Raw genomic sequence first — 22486 nt, 5'->3', positions numbered from 1 at the left:
GTCACTTCCCATTTTCCCCTCCCTAGCCTCTGATAACCATTAATAAATATATGCGGATATATTATATATATACATATGTGTGTGTCTCTCCATGTATTTGCTTATTCTGAACATTTCATATAAATGTACTCATATAATGCATTGTCTTTTGCAACTGGCTTTTTTCATTTAGCATGTTATTAAGATATATTTATATTGTGGCATGTATCAGTACTTCATTCCTTTTTTATTGCCAAATGGCATTTTATTCTATTGATATACATTTTATTTATTCATTTAGCAACTGATGAATATTTAGGTTGTTTTAACTTTTTGGCTATTATGAATAATGCTGCCACAAACATTCATAATACATTTTTGTGTGGATATAGTTTTCTATTCTCTTGGGCATATATCTAGGAGTGGAAATGCTAGGTGACATGGTAACTCTGTGTTTAACATTTTAACTGACTTCCAAACTATTTTCCAAAGTGGCTGAAGCATTTTACAATCTCACCAGCAATGTGTAATGGTTCCACTTTCTCCACATCTTCCCCAACACTTATTATTGTCCATCTTTTGATTACAGCCATATCCATGGTATCAAACAGTAGTTTACTGTGGCTTTTGATTTGCATTTGCCTAATAACTAATGATGTAGAGCATTTTTTTCAATTACTTATCAGCTATTTGTATATATTCTTTGGAGAAGTATCTATCCAAATCCTTTGCTTATTTTTTAATTGGGTTTTTTATTGTTAAGTCTTAAGTATTATTTATATTCTGTATATAAGTCCAAATAATTTTTAAAAAGTATATCAGTTCTTGTCATTCCCTGCTTAATGCCCTCTAATGATTCCATGATATGTTTAGAATAAAATCCAAAATCCAAAATTCCATGTATGATTTGGCCCTTGCCATTTCTCCAACAACATCTTGTACTGCTCAGGCAATGCATTCTAGTCAGAGTAGTCTGCTTACTGCCCTTGAAACACACTGAGATCCTTCCTATCTTAGCACCAATGTATCAGCTGTCCCTTCTGTTTGCCGGAAATTCTCTTTCCTTGGAAGACTCCTTGTCATTTGGTCTCAATTCAAATATCAACTTTTCAGATAAATTTCCTGAAGATAAATTCTATCTAAAGTAGTTCTCCTTCCACAAAATGTTTTTGGGCAAGATAGGTATGTTCATTATTTTGATTGTGGTAATGGTTTCGTGGATGTATATATGTGTCAAAACTTTTAAAATTCCACTCTTTAAATGTGTGCCATTTATTTTATGTCACATATACTTCAATAAAGCTATTAAACAAAACTTATATAACCATACATTTATTGTTACCTAGCATACTTTATTTTTTGAGAGAAATTGTCTTATTTCTATCTATAAAAATTACTTATCTGAAATTACCTTATTTCTTGACTTAAATTTTTACTACTTGCTTTACCCCACTAGAATTAGAATGAAAAGTACCATGAGAGCAGAAACATTATTCATCTTTTTTTTTTTTTTTGTAGAGACAGAGTCTAACTTTATTGCCCTTGGTAGAGTGCCGTAGCATCATAGCTCACAGCAACCTCCAACTCCTGGGCTTAAGCAATTCTCTAGCCTCAGCCTCCTGAGTAGGTGGGATTACAGGTGCCAGCCACAATGCCTGGCTATTTTTTGTTTGCAGTTTGGCCAGGGCTGGGTTTGAACCTGCCACCCTTGGTATATGAGGCCAGCACCCTACTCAATGAGCCACAGGTGCCGCCCAACATTGTTCATCTTTGTTACTTCTAAACCCTCAGCTTGGCTTATATTTCGGTGTTCCACAAATATTTGCCTAATTGAATAAATTCAATAGAGGCTGAGAAAAGAGACCCTCTGATAATTGGATGGTGACTTTCCATTCCCTCAGACTCACTAATACTTTTTAGACATGAGAGAATGGGATGATTATTTTCTTTACTAAAGGCAGCTATCTCAAAATCTCCATCAGCACCATCACCAGAAGTATTACTTATTGTTCATTTAGTCTATGGTACTGTTCTAATACTTTATATATACTTTCCTACTGGTAATGGTTAGTTTTGTAATAGTAATATTATAGTAATGATATAGTATAATATATATTTATCACTTGATACTTGCCAGATATAAGCATTTTATCCATGTATTCTCATTTATTCCTCACAATAACTTTATGAAGTAGGCTTTTGTCTACAAATGGGAAATTTGAGGTTTAGAGAAGTGAATTAACTGCTCAAAATCACACAGCTGATAAAAGGCAGAGATAGAACTTAAACCTACATTTACATTACTACAAAGTCCATGCTTTTTCCATTCTGCTTCAAGTATTCAAAACATAATGTTACTTCAGTTCATACATAAAGTCCCTATAGTTGGAGGAAGATGTGTGCCTTGACAATGATGTTACTCAAACTTTTAAATGGGTTAGGGACAAAAGTAAGAGAGAGGGAGAGCTAGTTGCCTGAGAATAAGCCAGGATATTTAGAGCAAGGAATTTTTACTTTATCCCAAATTCCTTGAGTAGCTTCATTTAACATTTAATTCTTAGTGTTTCTGATTATTCTCTGACAGACCTTAGTTTTTATCTAAGCTGCTAGCCTTTGCTCCTCTCCTGCTTACTGGTGAAGTTTACTGGTGAAGGTATGCTGACCATGATAGACCTGGCTAATCTCCCTTATCATCTGGGTCCTAGTTTCAAGAGCCTGTAGATGGGCCTTTACCTTTGGTGCCAGGAGGCTGCAGGTTGTCTCCAGTCAAGGAACACCAGCCCACAGGGAAGATGTCCCGGGAGTCGAAGCGGCACCAGTAGTCAAAGGCCCCTCGCCACCCATCAAAAGTGACAAGCACCTCTGAGCCCCGAACCTCCCCAATAGTGGCAGGGCAAATAAAATGAGGATTCTTCCTGTCCACAGCTTCTAGCTTCATTCCCATTTTGAAGAAGTTGTGGGAAGGCGATGGTGGCTCCTAGATGAGAAACAGAAATATATAGACCTAGACACAAAGAGAGGCCATGTATGCCAATAGACTGCTATCTCCTCTGGATGATTAAAAAGTGACTGCTATGTAAGATTTATAATGGAAATCTAATCTTTCCTTTAATTTCAAAGTATACCAAAGTTACTTTATTAATTCTAACATTTTGATGTCTTTGCTTTAAATTTCTTGTAAAAGAAATGAAAGATTACAGAATGCTGAATTTCCCTTTGTGACCTTCCCCTATTCCATTCCCCTTCCACCTATCACAGAAATAGTAATTACCATGCATGTTTTCATAACTTACTATATAGTATATATATATATCCATTTGCCTGCTTTAAAATTTTGTATAAATGGCATTATACTACACATATCATTCTATAAGTTGCAGATGTTTTTGAAAATTACCTAAGTTGAAGAATTTAGCTCCACTTCATTTTAACTCCTAATAGTATTCCATCGTACATGTATATATTATAACTTATCCACAATTTATTCACTCTCTTTTAATGGCTATGCAAAGTTCTTTCCAATTATTTGCTATTTAAAAATAGCTTTCTTCTTCTTTTTTTTGTTTTGTTTGGCTTTTCTTTTCTGAGATATGATCTCACTTTGTGGCCCTGGATAGAATGCAGTGGTATGATCATAACTCACTGAAACCTCATACTTCTGTGATCAAGCAATCCTCCTGCTTCAGCCTCCCAAGTAGTTGAGACTACTGTGCCCATGACCATGCTGGCTAATTTTTCTATTTTGTAGAGACAGGATCTCCTTCTTGCCCAGGCTGGTCTCAAACTCCTGAGCTCAAGAGATCTTCTAGCCTCGGGCTCTCAGTGTACTAGTATTAGAGGCATAAGCCACTGTGCCTTGCCCCAGCAGAGTTTAAATGACCATTCTTGCAATTCTTCCTTTGTACACACATGGGAGGGTTTCTTTAGGATATATATCTAGGCGTAGAACTATTGGGTTATAGGGTAGATTTACACATCTCCTTTATTAAATATTGTTAAACTGCCCTCCAAAGTAGTGTAACGCTGTACATTCTCATCAGAAATATGGAGAGTTCTGAGGTGCTGATTTGCTGCATAGATCAAGATTCAAAAAATTTGTTGTATACTCTGTTCTATCCATTTAGTCCTACTGCTTGATCTTGTACCAGTAACACAGTCTTATTAAATGGATTATCTGGTAGGAAAAGTTCTCCCAGTTTTTCATTCTTCAATATTATTTTGATTGCTCATTCTTTTTCACTTTACATATGAATTTTAATCAGTTATTCAAGTTCTACAGAAAAACCCTATTAGGATTTTGCTATTAGGAATTGCAACAGATTTGTAGATTGGGAGGAAATAACTTTTGTTATATATATTGCGCCTTTACATCCATAAATATGGATAGCCTTTTCCATTTGATAATTTTTCTTTAATGAAGATTTCTTCTTTAATATAGAATTTTAAATTTCTTCTATAAATATCTCATGCTTTCTTGCTATCATTTTTCCTAGGCAAATTATGATACTATTGCTATTTCACAAATTTTATTTTGAAACTATGTTGTTAAATAGGAATGAAGTAATATTTATTTATTTATTAAGACAGTCTTACTATGTCACCCTGGGTAGAGTGCCATGGTGTCACAGCTCACAGCAACCTCAAACTCTTGGGCTTAAGCAATTCTCTTGCCTCAACCTCCCAAGTAGCTGGGACTACAGGTGCCCGCCACAACATCTGGCTATTTTGTTGTTGTCGTTGTTGTTGTAGTTGTCGTTGTTTGGCAGGATAGGGCTGGATTCGAACCCACCAGCCCTGGTGTATATGGCCAGCACCCTAGCCCTGAGCTACAGGCACTGAGCCAAGTATGCATTTGTTTTTATTATATATTCTGGAAAATTCTTAATTATCTTTTTAAATGTTGTCACTTTTATTCTTTCTAATAAATCTTTCTGGATTTTATGTTCAGTATATAATGGTCCTCTTAATGTAATTTTTCTTGTTTCTTACTTTTAACATAATCTATCTTTTAATCTCTCTTGTGATATAATCTCAAGGAATTCTTTATACATATTTTAGTTAATTCTTCTTTAGGTCTAAGCTAACATGTACGTTTAACTATTAATTTTTAATTGAGTAGTTTGAAATTTATAGACATTTCATTTTTGGATGTTTGTTTGGTCTTTCCTCAAATTTGCATTTAAAAAAATAGTATTTTGTACTATTCTACTTTTTTATTCCTTCTTTTAGTTCCTCAGTCATTTTCAAATACTTAATTTATAATCTCTACCTGAAATTTTCATTATCTGAAACACCTTAGGGTTATATTTCTGTTTTTTGCGTCTACTCACTCCCCATTAAGTCAGATTTGTTTGAAAGTGTTTTAGGGCTTTTTAATTCTGGACTAAAGTATTCATCTTCAGTGGTACTTCACTTTTGGGAATTTCTTATAGTTCAGTATGATTCTGGTGCGTTGTTGATTCTGTTGATATGGTAAAAACACAAGAATCATACTGAACGATAAGAAAGAAGGCAATATTTTACCAGAGAAGATGACTCCATTTCTACTCCTGCCCAGACCCCAGCAGAGACTCTTTCTTTCTTATCAATGTAATAATTTTTCACTAAGAGGTGAACATTTGAGGAATCTGATCTGGTTCTTCTACAGCAATCTCAAGTCCATTCCCCTGACTTGCATGGGCTGCCCAAGGCCTCATGTGTCTTACAGTGGCTATAAAAAGATATAATTTGGGGGAAGTAAGATTGGTGAAGTCCCTTAATGCAGCTACAGGTTCATCACATACATTTAACACTCTTGTTTTTCCTTCTTCATTTTTGTCCTCTTGAGATTGTTATTTTCTGCTATGTAAGCACAGCAAAGCACTGAAAAGAGTTTATTTGTTGGTTTCTTCCCCTTGGTACTTTGTAGTGAAAAGGTTTAAGTTGCCTAATACACTATATTTTGATATGCTCTCAGGGTTTAGACTTAGCTAGCAGCATAGGTAAACCTACTTCAGTCCCCTTTGCAGTAACTTACACCCTATTAGAGAACTCAACTGACAGCAGACTGACTGCCTCGCCTTTTGAGAGATAAGAAGAACAAATTCAGGCTTTGGATCCCTGTTCTGTCACTTACTAGCTATGTGATCTTGAGCAAGTTCCTCAATCAAAAGTATCTGTTTCCTTAACTATTAAATAGAAATAATAATTCTTAGTTCATAAAGTTAGCTGTGGGTATTATAAGACACAGTATATATAAAGTTCCAAACATACTGTAGGTACTCAAAAAATAATATCCTTCCTTTCTCTCTGTTTAGAACATGGACTCTACAAAAATCCAAGATCTACAATAAGAATAGCTTCTTTAGATTTATATTAATACTTTATATATTCTACAAATAACAAATTTTAACTTCTTAACCCTGTGAGGTAGAGTCCCACTTTATAGGTGAGGTCAAAGGGACATAGATTATTGGCAGCTAGGACACTAAACCAGACATCCTACTTTACAGTCTAATGATTTCCTCTGGGGATAATTGCTGCTTCATAAAGTACTAACAAAATCCAATCCATATACTTTCTGAGAAGGCATCCTCAGGCCATAAATATAATGTAGACATCAAAGGCTCAGTAATTAGAGGAATTTAAATACTTGACTTTAAGTAGCTGGGAGTTAGTGATATATGAAGGATAGCATACCTTGTGGAAGATCCTGATAGGAGCCATCTCTGCTCCATTTAGAGTCTTCAAAAGGAACATGGGCCAAGAGGAGGCATTCAGCCGGAATCCTGCAGCAAATATAATGGACAACAGATTAAAAATATATTTCAAAAGGAATGGTGACTTAAATTCTCCCTCTGGAAACGAGCTACTCCCATGCTGTGATAGTCACAGAATCACAGACTTTTAGGAAAGGATTTAAGGGTTAAATAGAGAAAATGCCTCATTAAATAGATGAGGAAAATGAGGCACTTAAGAGGGAATACAACTTGTCCAAGGCAATGCTGCAAAGTTAAGTAGTGGAACAAAGTTCCCCAACCAGGTTTCCGGACTCCAAGACAAGTATAACAGATTATACATCATAATTCTTAGAAAACTTTCCTTGAAAAATCCAAGAAAGATGATTTATAGGATTAACAAATAATTAGAAATGATCTAGACAGAAGAGTGTGAAAGAGGATATAATCTCAAACATATCAGCTGATAAAATCAATGTACAAGAAGATCATTTTGGTTTATATAAATATAAATTAACTCATTATTTCTCTATTTTGTTCTCTTTTTCTGTCTCTCATATACACTCATACACGTGCACATACACATACCAAGTACAAAATACTTCTTGATATTCACTGCTTACTTAACTAAGGATCACGAAATGCTGACATTGGAGATTATCTTATCCAAAAATATTCATTTTAAAAAAGAGTAAAAAGCCTAAAGAGGTTAATTATCACACTGCTGTCCATCAAGTAAAACTCAGTAAGAATGTACCATTTAGTGAATTGTAAAAATAAGATCATTATTATAATTAGGTTTTCCAATTAGAGCACCAAATGCTTCTTTCAATCTGGCTTAAGTTCTCCATCCTGAGATACCAAAACTTAGTGCTTTGATAGTCTTTCAACCTACCTTAGACTTCCCATTCTAGACAAAAGAATAGACAGGCTGCCCCACAGCTGTGGAGCTAGAAATAACAATAACACTATCTGATAGTACGTCAGCAAGCACTAGGTACTGTGCCAATCCCTTTCAACTTACTGAATTTAAATACTTAAGATAGCCCTAGAAGGCAGATATTGTTATCTTCATTTTATAGATGAGAAAAGAGGTACTAAGTTTAGCAAATTGCTTGAGATTTTTAAGTAAGTAAATGACAAAGACAGGATTGAAACCTAGGCAGTGGGACTTCTAAACTCATACTTTTAAACTGTCTGTAAATAGAAAAAGGACGAATCAGTTTTTGGAATAAAGTATCAATTAATAATTAAATTCAAGGAGGTGAGAACAGAGAAGAAAATGGAAGTAAAAAAAGTTACCACTCTATACTATTTAAACTTTTAGTCCTAAAGCTTCCTAAGGTAAGCCAACCTTCCCAAGGTCAAGAGATTTGTTGGGATCGCTTATCCATATCAACAAGGGTGATAGCAATGTGGATATTCCCGTCATTTAATCTAAGAATGCCACCATTTAGTTTTTGCTTGCCTAGCTTTCTTCCCCTGTTAGGAGAAAGAAACATCCAACTCTATGTGATTTGATGGGGACGTCAATCACATGGCCCTGTCTCCCAGGCCATGGGGTGAAAAATAATGCCATTTAAAAGCACTGGATTATCCTAGACTAAGAGAGTATATGTACGTATGTCGCAAGTTGGGTCAATTGTTTTCTAATATGATACTGATATTGGAGGAGGGAGTCTTTCTTCCTCTGAGAGCACAGCTATAAGAATGTTTGTAGACTGGGCACCACGACATGGAGATCATAGCTGAGAATAAAGCCAAGGTACAGATAGCAGGGATGGAGTGACATGGTAAGGTTTAAAGCCCTGTATTCACTCACACTCAACACCAGATAAATCCTTGGACTTCTTGGTTTTACAAGTCAGTAATCATGCCTCGTCCTTTTCCTTCTCTCTAATTTGGTTTGAGCTGGGTTTTTGACTGCTACTGTTCCTCTGACTGTGGCTGAAAAAGAAAATCAAATCTCTCCAGAAATTCAGGCCTGGTATGTATGGAGAAACAACTTTCCTTAGGTCAAGGAAGGGCTAGAGCAAAGCAAACCCAGGGCACAAATAGTTCAGTACATCTACGAATAAGGTAAATCAAAGCACACCTGTTCTAGAGAAGTTATCGCTATACTTTGGTAAAAGAAAGGAATAGGGAGGCATGACTACATGTCTTTAGTTCCTAAAGACTAATGCCTAGTCATTTTTAAGGAAGGGCTTACTAAGTGTTGTCTGTCTCATCTGGAACTTAAGGACTAAAAAAGTCCTCTCAGCTCTGGGAATCTTTGGTATTAGTATATTAACAGGTAATATATATCGGATGCTTTTTTAAATATTTGAAATATCATAGTGATGAAATGGAAACTCAGAAGTAGCTTGTCCAGGGTCACACTTATAAGTGCCGGTGACAGATTTCAATATACTATGCTCATATGCCACAGTTCATACTATTTTACTACCTCCTAGCAAGCTTCTTCAAGAGTAGAGAAGTAAAGCAGAATGTTAAGAACCCAAGAAATTGCTAAGCTCTCTTATTTCCCAGCCCCCAAGGTGATGTGAAACTCTTCCCTCTTCAAATTCGGGTACATTCATAATTCCCAATATTCTTGAGGAATCACAGCATAGAATTTTAACATTAAAAGGGATCTCAGAGCTAATTAGTCCAGAGATTTTAAATTGCAGATGACAAAATTGAAGTCTAGAGAGGCTAAGAAATTTGTTCATACTCACACAAGCTAATCTTGTACAGTCAGGCTGATACTCCAGGACTTCTTATCTGATTGTCTTTTGTGACACTATACTGTCTCCCAAAGTTAACACTTATTACGAGCACATTATATGCTAGGCTTCATGTTCTAAGCATATTAAATAGATTATCTCATTTAATCACTACAACAAGTCTGAATTACATACTGGGAAAGTGGCACTTTCTGGAGCCAGACAGCCTGGATCAAATTGAGAGCTGCCACTTCTTAGGTGTATAATTTTTGGCAAATTACAAAACCTCTCTCTAGCTCAGTGATTTTCAACTGGTGTACTATGAAAAATGTTCAAGATCATTAATTAAATTATTTTTGAAACAACTTTAAAGCACAATGAGTATATTCCTTTTTTTTAATCTTTTTTTTTTGGTTCAACATAATTTAAGTGTGCCACAGAAGTTTAACTATAGGACTATAGGTTCAAGTGTGCCATGAGATAAAAAAGGTTGAAACATTTAGTTTCCTCAACATAAAGTAGAATAAAAATAAAAACTACCTCGATGGGTTGTTCTAAGGTTAATACACAAAAGGATTTAAAACACTGCCTAGCACATAGTATGTGTTAGATAAAACTGTTATTATTATAATTATAGATGAAAAGATTGAGGCTTAGAAAAATAAGTAGACTATTCAAAGTTAGTAAGCAGCAGAGCCAGGATTTAAACTCAACTACTCTGTGTCCAAGTCTTCATTACTGATCATCATATTAATATCTTTAGACATTTCTTTACTCAGTTCTACTATACCATCTCTTGGTAAGATGGTTGGGGTCATAAAACTGTGAAAGAGGAAAGAGAAGGCGAATAAAAATAATTTGAGGCTCTCCTCAAATTAAGCATGACTTGGGGTGTTTGCAAAGAAAATAACAGGGGGGTAAAAAATTCTAATCTCTAAATGTACAGTACTCTCAGTACTTAGTCATTGGTTCTTGTTTATTCTTAGTCCCTACTCTCTTCCTATCAAATGATGACTGTCAATTTATAGCTCTGGTCCAAACCTCTGCCCTCAGTTTCACGCTTATATGTCCAGTAGCCTTGTTCTATAACTCTACGTTGATGTCTTAGAGATCTCACTCTCAGTAAGTCTCAGTAAGTCTAAAATAGAACTCTTTTTTTGGGGGGAGACAGAGTTGTTAGGGGTTCTGGTGCGCAAACCCTGACCTGGTTTGAAAGCCAACTGGGAAACCTGAGCTTAAAACAAAGTCTGAGAATACCTGGAGAAGGCTTACATTATCTCAGGCCAAGCAGTAGGAAGGAGAAAATGCAGCCCCTCTCTGGCCTCTCTGGAATGCTTTTATTGATTTCTAACAAAGGTGCACATGCAAAATGCAAAAATGCCAAGAGATAGGGTTGAAAGAATCCAAAGTCCTCAGGAACACTGGATGAGAGTCTGGGTAAAAGGTAGGGAGCTGCTAACAGACTGCCGTGGCCTATTTAGAAAGGGGGATGGAAAAACTAGTTCTATCCTTGCAGGGGAAGTAAGCCAGGTTTCCTAATCTAACTACATATTAGAAGTTCAAAAAGTTTAACCCCTATCACCTGTTAACTTTGGTGCACAGGGGTAGTTCATTCTGTCCACACCTCTGGGCCTTTTTCATCTTGTGCTTTTGATGAGCCCCCAGGGATCACACATCTGTGTGCTTTCCCCTGAGTACCCCAGGAATGAAGTGGGGTGCCCAGCTGAGAAGCCAACCTATCTACCTCCCACACAGAGTCTTTGCTTTGTTGCTAGCACTAGAGGGCCAAGGCCTCAGCCTAGCTCACAGCAACTTCAAACTCCTGGGCTCAAGTGATGCTCCTGCCTCAGCCTTCTGAGTAGCTGGGACTATTAGGTGTGCACCACCATCGCTAGCAAATTTTCCTATTTTTGGTAAAGACAGGGTCTCACCCTTGCTCAGGCTGGTCTCTAACTCCTGACCTCAATCCTCCTGCCTCAGTCTCCCAGAGAGTTAGGATTACAAATGTGAGCCACCATCCCTGGCCTAAAGTAGCACTCTTAATTTTACTACTCCCTCCAAACCTCTTCTTTCCTCCAGTTATTCCCTATCAGTTAATGTTACCACCTAGTAAACCTAGGTGCTTGGACCAAAAAGTGTAGAAGTCATCCTTGATTCCTCCCTTTCTATAGTACCCTGAAAATCTAATTAATCAGCAAATCTTGATGGGTTTTCCAAATAACATGTCTTAAATTGAACCATTTCCCACCATCTCCACTGCTATATTACCCTAATCTAAGCCACAGTCAAAGCTTTGCTAGAATACTGTAATGGCCTTCTGGCTGGACTCCTTCTTTCTACTTTTGCCTTCCTAGTCTCCACATAGCAGCCAGAATAAAATGTTTATGCTTTTAAAAATATAAATCAGGGGTGGCGCCTGTGGCTCAGTGGGTAAGGCACCAGCCCCATATACCGAGGGCAGCAAGTTCAAACTCAGCCCCAGCCAAACTGCAACAAAAGAATAGCCGGTCATTGTGGCAGGCGCCTGTAGTCCCAGCTACTCAGGAGGCTTAGGCAAGAGGATCACCTAAGCCTAGGAGTTGGAGGTTGCTGTGAGCTGTGACGCCACAGTCCTCTGCTGAGGATGATAAAGTGAGACTCTGTCTCATAAAATATATATGTGTGTGTATATATATATATATCAGATCAAATCTTTCTTATGCTTAAATGAGAAATTATATCAGATCACATCTTTCTTATGCTTAAAGTGAGACTGTCTCATAAAATATATCAGATCACATCTCATAAAATATATATATATATATATATACACATATATATTTATATATATATCAGATCACATCTTTCTTTTTTTTTTTTTTTGAGACAGAGCCTCAAGCTGTCCCCCTGGGTAGAGTGCCGTGGCATTACAGCTCACAGCAACCTCCAATTCCTGGGCTCAAGCGAGTCTCCTGCCTCTGCCTCCCAAGTAGCTGGGACCACAGGTGCCCGCCACAACCCCCAGCTATTTTTTGGTTGCAGCCATCGTTGTTTGGCGGGTCCAGGCTGGGGATTCGAACCCGCCACCTCAGGTGTACGTGGCTGGCGCCTTAGCCGGTTGAGCTATAGGCGCCGAGCCAGATCACATCTTTCTTATGCTTAAATTTCACAACACAAAATAAATCTAAACTCTTCATTCATATTTACAAGGCTTAAATGATCTGGAAGTTGCTTACTCCTCATTGCTCATATCACCCCCAAACCCTCACTCACTGGTTTTTCTGTTCCTCAAACACACTAAGCTGGTTCCCTCTTCTTCAAATGCTCTTTCCTCAAATCTTTCCAGTTAGTTCTTTCCTTAAACATACCTCCTCAAAGAGTTGTTCCTAACCTACTCTATCTAAAATAGCCTCCTCAATCTACCCTCCTCCCTTCTTATTTAGAACTAGCCCTTATCACTGAATTTTGTTTTTTTAATGTGCCTGTCTTTTCTGACTAGAATATAAGATTCATGACAGTTTTATTGAATTAAGGAAAAACCTCCAATTAGTAAAGTTATTCCATTTAATCCTCACAAAAACTACATGTGGCAGACTTTATTAATGATCATGCATATATGGCAACTGAATGTTAAAATTTAAGGTAAAGCAATTTACTGGTGGCCACACAACTAAGGTAGTGAGTGGCTAAGCTAATAATACAAAGTCAGATCTCTTAATTCCAAACACAGGCTGCAGGCGGCACCTGTGGCTCAAAGGAGTAGGGTGCCAGCCTCATATGCTGGAGGTGACGGGTTCAAACCCAGCCCCGGCCAAAAACTGCAAACACAGGCTGCAAGTGCTCTGTGTTTACCTAGGATTTAATTTTAAAATATTCTTAAAGAACCAGTTCTAAAGAGTTTCCAGGTGCTCCCAAGACTGTGGGACCACTGAATAACCTAGGGTCTGGTTATTTCAAGTAGCAGTTACAACCTGATGAAGCTCTGGATTTAAGTGTAGAGCAGCAGGTGTATAAACTAATCACAGTCCACGCCCTCTGGTGGTAGGTATCAGATCAACATTCATACCAGGAACCACGTGTTGTAGGCCCCACACCCTACTGGACCATTGTCCTATGTAACATAATAATTCCAACCTTTATGGAGATATTAGACTCCATGGCTGTCACTATGATTCCATGATACTCCAAGCTCATTCTGTTCCCAGAACTTTACATACACATACAGAAATAGTCCACTTACTCACTGTATAACCTCAGATGACTCACTTCCCCTTCTCTGTTTATCTCATGAGGACCCTGAACTAATGTTTCCACATTTCAGTTTGGTGGACTATCTAAATTTCACTCCAAGAGTGAGAAGAGATGAGAAGTAGAACTAAAAGAGAAGGTCTTCCCTAAGGAACAGAATACCCAGCCTGATGGTGTTTAGGAAGAATTCTTAGGATTTCTTTTAGCTCTGATAAGATTCTAATACCAGTTCCCTGCTACATCCTCATATATACTCTCAGATACAAGTTAATTCAGTTAGTTTAATTGGGGGCAGGAGGGTTCACTAATCTTGAAGATAGATTAAGGCATAGATGTGGCATTACCCAATATCAGGAGCCTTGCTGCAGTGAAGAGGAGAGCTCAGTGAGCATTTATAAAATTATCTTCCGGGAGGAGGGAGGGAAATTGTTGTGCTTCCACTTAGTGGGCACAGTATAACAATAACATATATGGCATACCTTTTGGGTGCTGGAAACAACTATAAGAGGGACTTTACCTAACAAATGCGAACATTGTAACCTAGTTGTTTGTACCCTCATATTAACTTGAAATAAAATAAATAAATAAATAAAGATTACCTTCATAAAGTAAGCATTTCAGCCATCATGGTCAAAGTAACTTCTCTTTAAATTTTGTTTTATTTTTTTGTCCACAAACAGTTCAAAATTCTGTAACGAGGAGATGGAATATGCATCTTTTTAACCCCACCTTTCCACTGACCTGGGAGGTTATTTAGAAAATGAAAAGATTGATCAGTGACAGGAATATGTAGAGGACTCTTTTCAAGTCAATGAATATGCTAGAGCATGTGACCAACTCTGCTGAGCAAGCAGTTTATTCTGGGATCCTGACACACTTGACTGGGGGCCTCACTGGAGGCAGGGTTTTGCTCTAGAGTTTCAACCAATGAGTCTCAAACTTGGACACTGGGATCCCCTGGGGAACATTAAAGAATACAACAGTTTCACTCCCAGAAATTCTAATTTAACTGATCTATGGAGACAGTGAAAAATTTAAGAATTCCTGAGGTGATTCTATCAGGCAGCCAAGTTTGAGAACTATGCTCTCACAGACCTCTTTTTTTTGTAACCATCAACTAGGTTATACTTCATTTTTATTTTTTATAATTATTTTTTATTAAATCATAACTTTGTACATTGATGCATTTATGGGGTTCAGGGTACTGCTTCGATATACAATGTGAAATGTTTATGACAGACCTCTTTAGAGGAAATAATCACTGTATTGAGTAGTAGAATCAGTCAATAACAGGGAGTTGTGAGGAAAAGATTGGCAGCTTTATGATAACTTCAGCTAAGGAGAATTATCCTTTCTTACTATCATTTCTCCCTGGAAGACTCCTCACAAGAGAATAATCTCTGAGAATATACATACATATACAAAACACACACACACAAATACAACACCCAAGATTTTAATGGGGAAGAATGCTCTTCTAGAGAAATGCTTCCCAAATACAGATCAACTATGTTAGAATATTGGGAGAGTCATTTTGCCAGGCAGAATCCCAAGCCCCATTTAGCTAGATAGAGATTCTGATTCAGCAACTCTAGGGAGAAGTCCAGAGGAGGTCTAGAGAACATGAAAACACTCACACACACATACACAATTATATATATAATTTTATTTTTAAAACTTTATTTTGAAACATCATAAACCTAGTAAAAAGTAGCAAAAAACCCCATAATGAACAACTATGTACCCTTTACTTCGATCCAACAACTATTAACATTTTGCCACATCTGCTTTCCATCTATCTACACATACTTTTCCCACTGAACTATGTGAAAGTTGGAGACATGATAACACTTCACCTCTAGATACATCATTAACAAGGACATTCTCCTACAAAAGTATAATTATCATGCCCAAAAAATTTAATAGAAAACATTCTCAATTATCCCAAAAATAGTTATAGCTGTTTGATTTTCTAAAATACAGAATCCAATCAAGAATCTCATATTACATTTGGTTCTCATGTTTCTTTAGTTTCCTTTAGTCTACAATAGTCTTATTGCCTTTTGTTTGCTTTTCATGACACTGACTTTAATGAGTATGGGTTAGCTGTTTTGTAGAATGTTAACATGATTTGGATATAAGGCCTCTGTCTTTGTTCTCCCACTTCACAACCGCTTTGACTATACTAGGCCCAGTGTATTTCTACATGAATTTTAGAACCATTTTCTCAGTTTCTGTAAAAAAAAGGCAACTAGGACTTTTTTCCATTTATTTTTCATTTGCATATATTCATGAGGTAACGAGTACAGTTTGGCTACACTAATATGTTACGTTGTGGTTAAGTCAGGGCCTTCATACGTTGTGGTTAAGTCAGGGCCTTCAGTGTACAAATTATTGAAGAATCACATTTTATACCCACCAACCAAGCTCCTATCACCCACCTTCCTTATATTACCACACTCTGAGTCTCCACTGTACATATTATTTAGCCTCTACATATAAGTGACAACATGTGGTATTTCCCTTTCTGAATCTGAATTTTTTTAAATTTAAGTTAATGGCCTCCAGTTCCATCCATGTTGCTGCAAAAGACATTTCATTCTTTTTTATATCTGAGTAATATTCCATTGTGTGTATACAAACATATATACACATATATTGACACACACACACACCAGACTTTAGTCCTCACTGATGGACACTTAGGTTGATTCCATACTTTTGCTATTATAAATTAGTGCTGTGATAAAGATACTAGTACAGTTTTCTTATTTATTTGTAATTTTTATAGAAAATTTTATTCAACATACATTTTCCAGCAAAAAGGCAATATACAGGAAGAGTTGGTGTACACTGCTGCTATAGAACAACAAAAAATACTGAAAAAGGACAAAAAGTAAGTGTGACTTGTTGATTCTATTTTACTGCACTCAAAATTAGACATGCGGCTGGCATTAGCTCCAAAATGAAAGGAAACAAGGCTGGGACTGAAAGAAAACTACACACAATGAATATCAATATCAGTGAGATTCACTTGCAGAGTCACCCAACGAAAGGGAGCCTCCTCCCAGTGGCAACTGTACATGTTCAATCATTAAATATGCAATTTTCTTTTTTCTTTTTAACTTTACTAGTGAGCATGCCCTCTTGATAAAGCCTCTCTTGTTTGTTCTGTTTCATTTTAAAGAAATTCTATTTATAATTTTTTCACCTGCATAAATGGTTGAGATCATGAAGTGTGCCAAGAGGCAGCCTCATAAACCTTAATTGTATCTAACAATGTTTTCAACTTAATAAAAGTTGAAACATCTGTTGGGACCAGGCTACAGGACAGCAGTGGCTGATAGGAGACCCCAAGCAGCCTGAGAGAAGAACCGAAGCGGGCTGACAATGAACACAATGACGGAAAGAGCACTATTTATTAGGTTTGAGTTTCTGTTTTGCCTTTACAGATACACAAAAGATCATGAAAGTATAACTGAATGAAATAGGTCAGATGAGCCTAAACACAAGACTTTCTAGCTGCAGGGCTGATCCCCAACAGGCAGCCAGGCTGCTGATGGAATAGCTGAGAACCCCTGGCCAGGAACCTGCATCCTGCTAACCTCTTCTCCCCTGTTACGCTGACAGCTGCCTTGTGTGTACCATGAAATAAATCTCACTGGCATCCAAGCTTTATAGAAACACCTTCATTTTGTTCAAATAGGCAGTTATACAGAGAAGCCAAACTGCACAATCTCAACAAATTAAAATTAACATCAGCAGCAAATCCTTTTGCTGAAGACTTTGGAGAGAGTGCACGCATGCCAAAGCGCTCTGCTGTTAAAAGAGGCACACATGCTATATTGTCCCCTGCCTCGGACACACGGGGTAAGGAAGTCAGTTATGGATCTTAATAGCTTTTTCAAGGTAAGCATAGCGACTTCTTTTGGGCGCTTTATTGAAGTGGTTGAGCCCTAGCCAAGGCTGAGGATGAGACATGTTCTTGGGGTGTGGCTCAAAGTTTTTCAAATTTACTTTATACTCATCTTCATTTATGTACTGGTGTTGGGCCATCATTACAATTGCAAATTTAAACTTTTCAAACTACTTCTCTTGGATGTCCAGCAGATTTTGAATCCACTTCATCACTTCTCTGAAATGCTTACCCTGATGTATCCTCAGCAAAAATGGGATTCCAAACGTTCTGAGCACCTCTTTGTGGAAATGAGCCACTGTGATAGGTATCTCACTTTCCTTGTCTATGTCCACCTGGTCCAAAGGTACGTACTCTATTCAAAACATTCTACTTGTTGCAGGAGATAAGCATTCTAATAATTCATCTTCTTGATGCACACCAATAATTGTTTAACTTACAATTTCTAGCAGCCTAAGTTACCCTGATGCTTTTTTTTAAACATTCTTCTAACAGGCCACACCTGTGCTTGTCTGGCTGTAGTGTTATTTCCTCTTCCCTAAATTGGCTGTTTACCTATATACCTTTAAAACTGTTTGTTCTCAAAGTCTATGATTTTCATCTTAAGCTGCTGACAGTAAAGTTTCTTAGGTTTTCAAGTCTTGAAGAATTGTAGAAGATCCCTTCATAATTATGTCTAAGTATACCTTGGCCATCCCTAGACCCTTGAGAGTTAAAGAACTAGAGCAGCATTGGATCTGTGTTGAGCCTCTGTGCAAACTGTCTTTGGAACCCGAAAACAATTCATTCTAATTGATAATGTCCCCACAAATTCAGGGTCATTAGGTATTGTTTTATCACAGAAAATAACATTCACATGGTAGCAGAAGTCTATGAAGTATATTCTTTTGGGGTGGGTAATTCACTGTTATCATTTTCAGGGTCATCCTTTTTAAACACAATAATGTTCATTAGTTCATACAGGGCTTTGTCAAGAGACATATAGTCCTGAATTAGCTCTGTTAAATTCAGTTGAACTTCCTCAGAGGATAAGGCTAGTATCTTGACTAAATCCTGCTCTGTCACACATAACTGGGAGCAAGTCACATATTTTACAAGATATTGGTGTGTAGATATGCCCATAGTAATTCAAGCTCCGTGTTTTGGGATCATACATTTTCAAAAATAACATTACATCACGATCTTATCAAACTTGGGTAATGTTGCTCCCCTGGCAGCCAGCTTGAGATCAACTGTTTCCAGGAATATTTCCCAAGGGTTTTCATTATCACTGAGTTCAATCATTGTTTTATTGCCGTCTGCTTCATGATGGAACATTGCTGGTCACTTTGTTCCATTACTCCTTGCTTGCATAGGCCATAATCAAATTTGATCTTGTCAACATCTCATGGTCTGGCAGAGGTTCTGAACAAACTCAGCAAGCAAGTTCTTTAATACTTTGAACACAGTGTATTTCACTTTCTCTTGGTACATGTTATTTCCTGATGACCACAAAACTGGTCCTCAGCAAATATCTGCACTTGCATGCAGAGGTGGGCTTCTTGCTGCTCCTTTCATATCTGGGCCTCAATCCTTTTCTTATATTCACTCCATCAGCTACTGAAGAATTCATGGTCTGTGACAGCTTGTAAAACTTCACTCAGTTCTGATTCTCTGATATAGACTAACATATAAGCATTGGTGCAGCGTCAGACAGGTCGTCATCAAGACCCTCTTAATTATGTTCAATTGCTTCTTCTTTAGTACACATTGATACAATGTTATCATCAAATTTGCACCATTTGCCATCCCCTTTGGGGTTTAGATAAACCACATAATGTCCACCATGGTTATCACCACGTGAACCAGTACTGCATGAAGAATGTAATTTGCAGGGTCCTTAGGCTCTGTTTTTACAAAAATTCTTCAAGGGGTAACTGTTCAGGAAATTCAAACCTATTATTGATTTTGATATTTTGGTCCATCTGTGGGTCATACATAAATTTCATCAGTTGTAGATGTAACACTGGTGACAATGTTAGCAATTTCAGACCTTTGCTTCCTGCAAACCATGGTCCTCAGCATCATATTTATTGTCTCCATCCAGTTCTACAGCCATGAAATCCACAAATGATTTGAATATATTTTTTTCTTTCCTTTTATACTTAGCTGGTTAGCCTAATAGTCCTCTCTTCCATCAGACTGATAGTCCACTTCTTTACAGATATAAGACACCATTTTGCCTCTAATTCAGGAGTGGTGCCTTCTACACATGTGCCTTTCATCTTATTTTCCACATTATCAAGCAACACTCAACATAGCTCTTTTTTTTTTTTTTTTTTTTGAGACAGAGTTTCACTATGTCACTCTTGGTAAAGTGCTGTGGTGTCACAGCAACACAGCTCTTTAACATTATGTGGCATGAAGCTATATCTAAAGTTTCCCACTCAATGACTTTGTTAGCTTTTTTGTTCCTACAGGCTTATCACTGGGCTGTAGTTCATAGAACACTCTTTGTAATGCTAATGGTGCTTTTAGATGAATCATCGCCCTCTGTTGGCATCACATACAGCCTTCTGTAGTTGATTTGTAAGAAACAGCTTCTGTAGAAGGCTGTTCATGTAACAAGTTGCTCCCTGATTCTTTTTTATTTTTTTAGTTTTTTAAAGACAGAGTCTTACTCTGTCGCTCTCAGCAGAGTGCCATTGTGTCACAGCTCACAGCAACATCCAGTTCTCAGGTTCAGGTGATTCTCTTGCCTCAGCCTCCCAAGCTCCCTGATTCTGTAAACCAGTGGTTCTCAACCTTCCTAATGCCTCCTAATGCTGTGACCCTTTAATACAGTTCCTCATGTTGTGGTGACCCTCAATAATAAAATTATTTTTGTTGCTACTTCATAACTATAATTTTGCTACTGTTATGAATTGTAATGTAAATATCTGATATGCAGGATGTATTTTCATTGTTACAAAGGGGTTGCAACCCACAGGTTTGAGAACAGTTGCTTTAAACTAGCATAGCTCTGGTGCTTCTTTAAATCCCACACAACTCCAAGGGGAGCAACTGCTTATACAAAGAGTTCAAAAGTAACTTTGTTGGCTTGGCGCCTGTAGTACAGTGGTTATGGCGCCAGCCACATACACTGAGGCTGGTGGGTTCAAACCCGCCTGGGCTAGCTAAACAATGACAACTACAACAAAAAAATAGCCAGGTGTTGTGGCAGGCATCTATAGTCCCAGCTACTTGGGAGGCTGAGGCAAGAGAAGGCTTAAGCCCAAGAGTTGGAGGTTGCTGTGAGCTGTGACACCACAGCACTCTACTGAGGGTGATAAATAATGAGACTCTGTCTCAAAAAAACGAAAGCAAAAACAAAAAACAAACAAAAAAGTAACTTTGTCATCATCTATAAATCCTTTCTCAGGATTAGTCACTTCACTCAAGGTCAGAAAATTGGAAAATCCAATTTTTCTTTGTGGAAGAAAAAAATGACTAACGCGATGACTAAATGACTTATCATCATCTCTGTAATTTATTATGTTCAGCACTGCTTATGCATGACAAAACCATGATGCAGAATCAGATTCAGCATTGCACTGGAGAAAGAATCCCAATCCGTTTTAGGTGTGGTCTGTCTGGATAAAAGTGTGGCATCACCATAATCTTCCATGGCAGATTTTGCACAAAACATGGAGGACTCAGTCTACTGAAGCACTTGATGGTGAACTGAAATGTTGCCTCAAAGCACCAACTGGTGTCATCCTCCATGTCTTCCTTGGTGTCGCTATGCCCACTGCTCAGGGCCACAATCCCATTGATAAGAGGGTTTTAAATAATTCTTGGTGGGTCATCTGTATCTCCAGCTTCCATTTCCATCTCCTCAGGCTTGCTTAGCTTCTGGTAGTGGTTTATGTTGGCTGCGGCCTAGGGCTCGCCTACAGCTGGGGGCTAGGGCTGTGGGCCCTTATTTTTTTTAGACAGAGTTTTACTTTGTTGCTCTTGGTAGAGTGTCATGGTATCAGAGCTCACAGCAACCTCAAACTCTTGGCTCAAGCAATCCTCTTACCTCAGCCTCCCAAGTAGCTGGGACTATAGGCACCTACCACAACGCTTGACTATTTTTAGAGAGGGGTCTCACTCTTGCTCAGGCTTGTCTCGAACTTCTGAAGCTCAAGCAATCTACCTGCCTTGTCCTCCCAGAGTGCTAGGATTATAGGTGTGAGCCACTGTGCCTGGCCTCAGTTATCTTTTTTATATAATGATTTCTTCTTCTTTGGGTAATGGGATTGCTGGATTGTAGGGTACTTCTATTTTTAGTTCTTTGAAAACTCTCTTAACAGTTTTCCATAGAGGTTGCACTAGTCAACATTCTCACTAACAAAGTTTAAGAGTTCTCTCTTTGCATATTTGCAACATCTTTTATTTTTTGTCTTAATAAGGAGCCATTCTGGCTGGAATGATGATATCTCATTATAGGTTGAATTTGTACTTCTCTGATAATTAGTGATGATGAACATTCTTCATATGCTTATTGGCCATTTGTTTGTCTTCTTTTGAAAAACAGCTATTTATGTCCTTACCCCACTTTTTGATGGGTTGTTATGGTTATTGAGTTCCTTGTAAATTCTGGTTATTAGGCCCCTGTCAGATGTACAGTTTTCAAATATTTTCTCCCATTCTACAAGTTGTCTGTTCATTCTATTTATTATTTCTTTTGCTAGGCAGAAGCTTTGTAGTTTAATTGATTTCCATTTGTCCATTTTTGTTTTTGTTGCCAGTGCTTTTCAGGCCTTAGTCATGAATTCTCTGCCAAGGCTAATGTTCAGAAGAATTTTCCCAAGGTTTTCTTCTAATATTTTTATAGTTTCAGGTCTTAGATTGAAGTCTTTAATCCATCATAAATTGATTTTTGTGTATGATGAGAGACAGGAGTCCAATTTCATTCTTCTGCATAAGGCAGTCTAATT

The 22486-nt window shown here is 37.5% G+C and overlaps 1 protein-coding gene and 1 pseudogene across 12 annotated transcripts in view; both read right to left on the bottom strand.

Moving 5' to 3' along the window:
* The window catches only part of SCMH1 (Scm polycomb group protein homolog 1), a 198641-nt gene that overhangs the window by 77461 nt on the left and 98694 nt on the right, over positions 1-22486 (bottom strand). For all 12 annotated transcript variants that reach the window (XM_023518672.1, XM_023518679.1, XM_023518677.1 and 9 more), the window contains 2 exons: positions 6658-6746; positions 2713-2956 (listed from right to left, as the gene is read on the bottom strand). In XM_023518672.1, coding sequence (XP_023374440.1) covers positions 2713-2956; positions 6658-6746 — 333 coding nt within the window. The remainder of the gene's footprint in view (positions 1-2712; positions 2957-6657; positions 6747-22486) is intronic.
* LOC105887902 lies at positions 17087-21515 on the bottom strand (annotated as a pseudogene).

This window comes from Otolemur garnettii, unplaced genomic scaffold, assembly GCF_000181295.1.
Source record: "Otolemur garnettii isolate 467f Iridium unplaced genomic scaffold, OtoGar3 scaffold00144, whole genome shotgun sequence".
Taxonomy (NCBI): domain Eukaryota; kingdom Metazoa; phylum Chordata; class Mammalia; order Primates; family Galagidae; genus Otolemur; species Otolemur garnettii.
The sequence above is the reverse complement of the archived record's forward strand: the minus strand, read 5'-3'. Positions and strand labels throughout refer to the sequence as shown.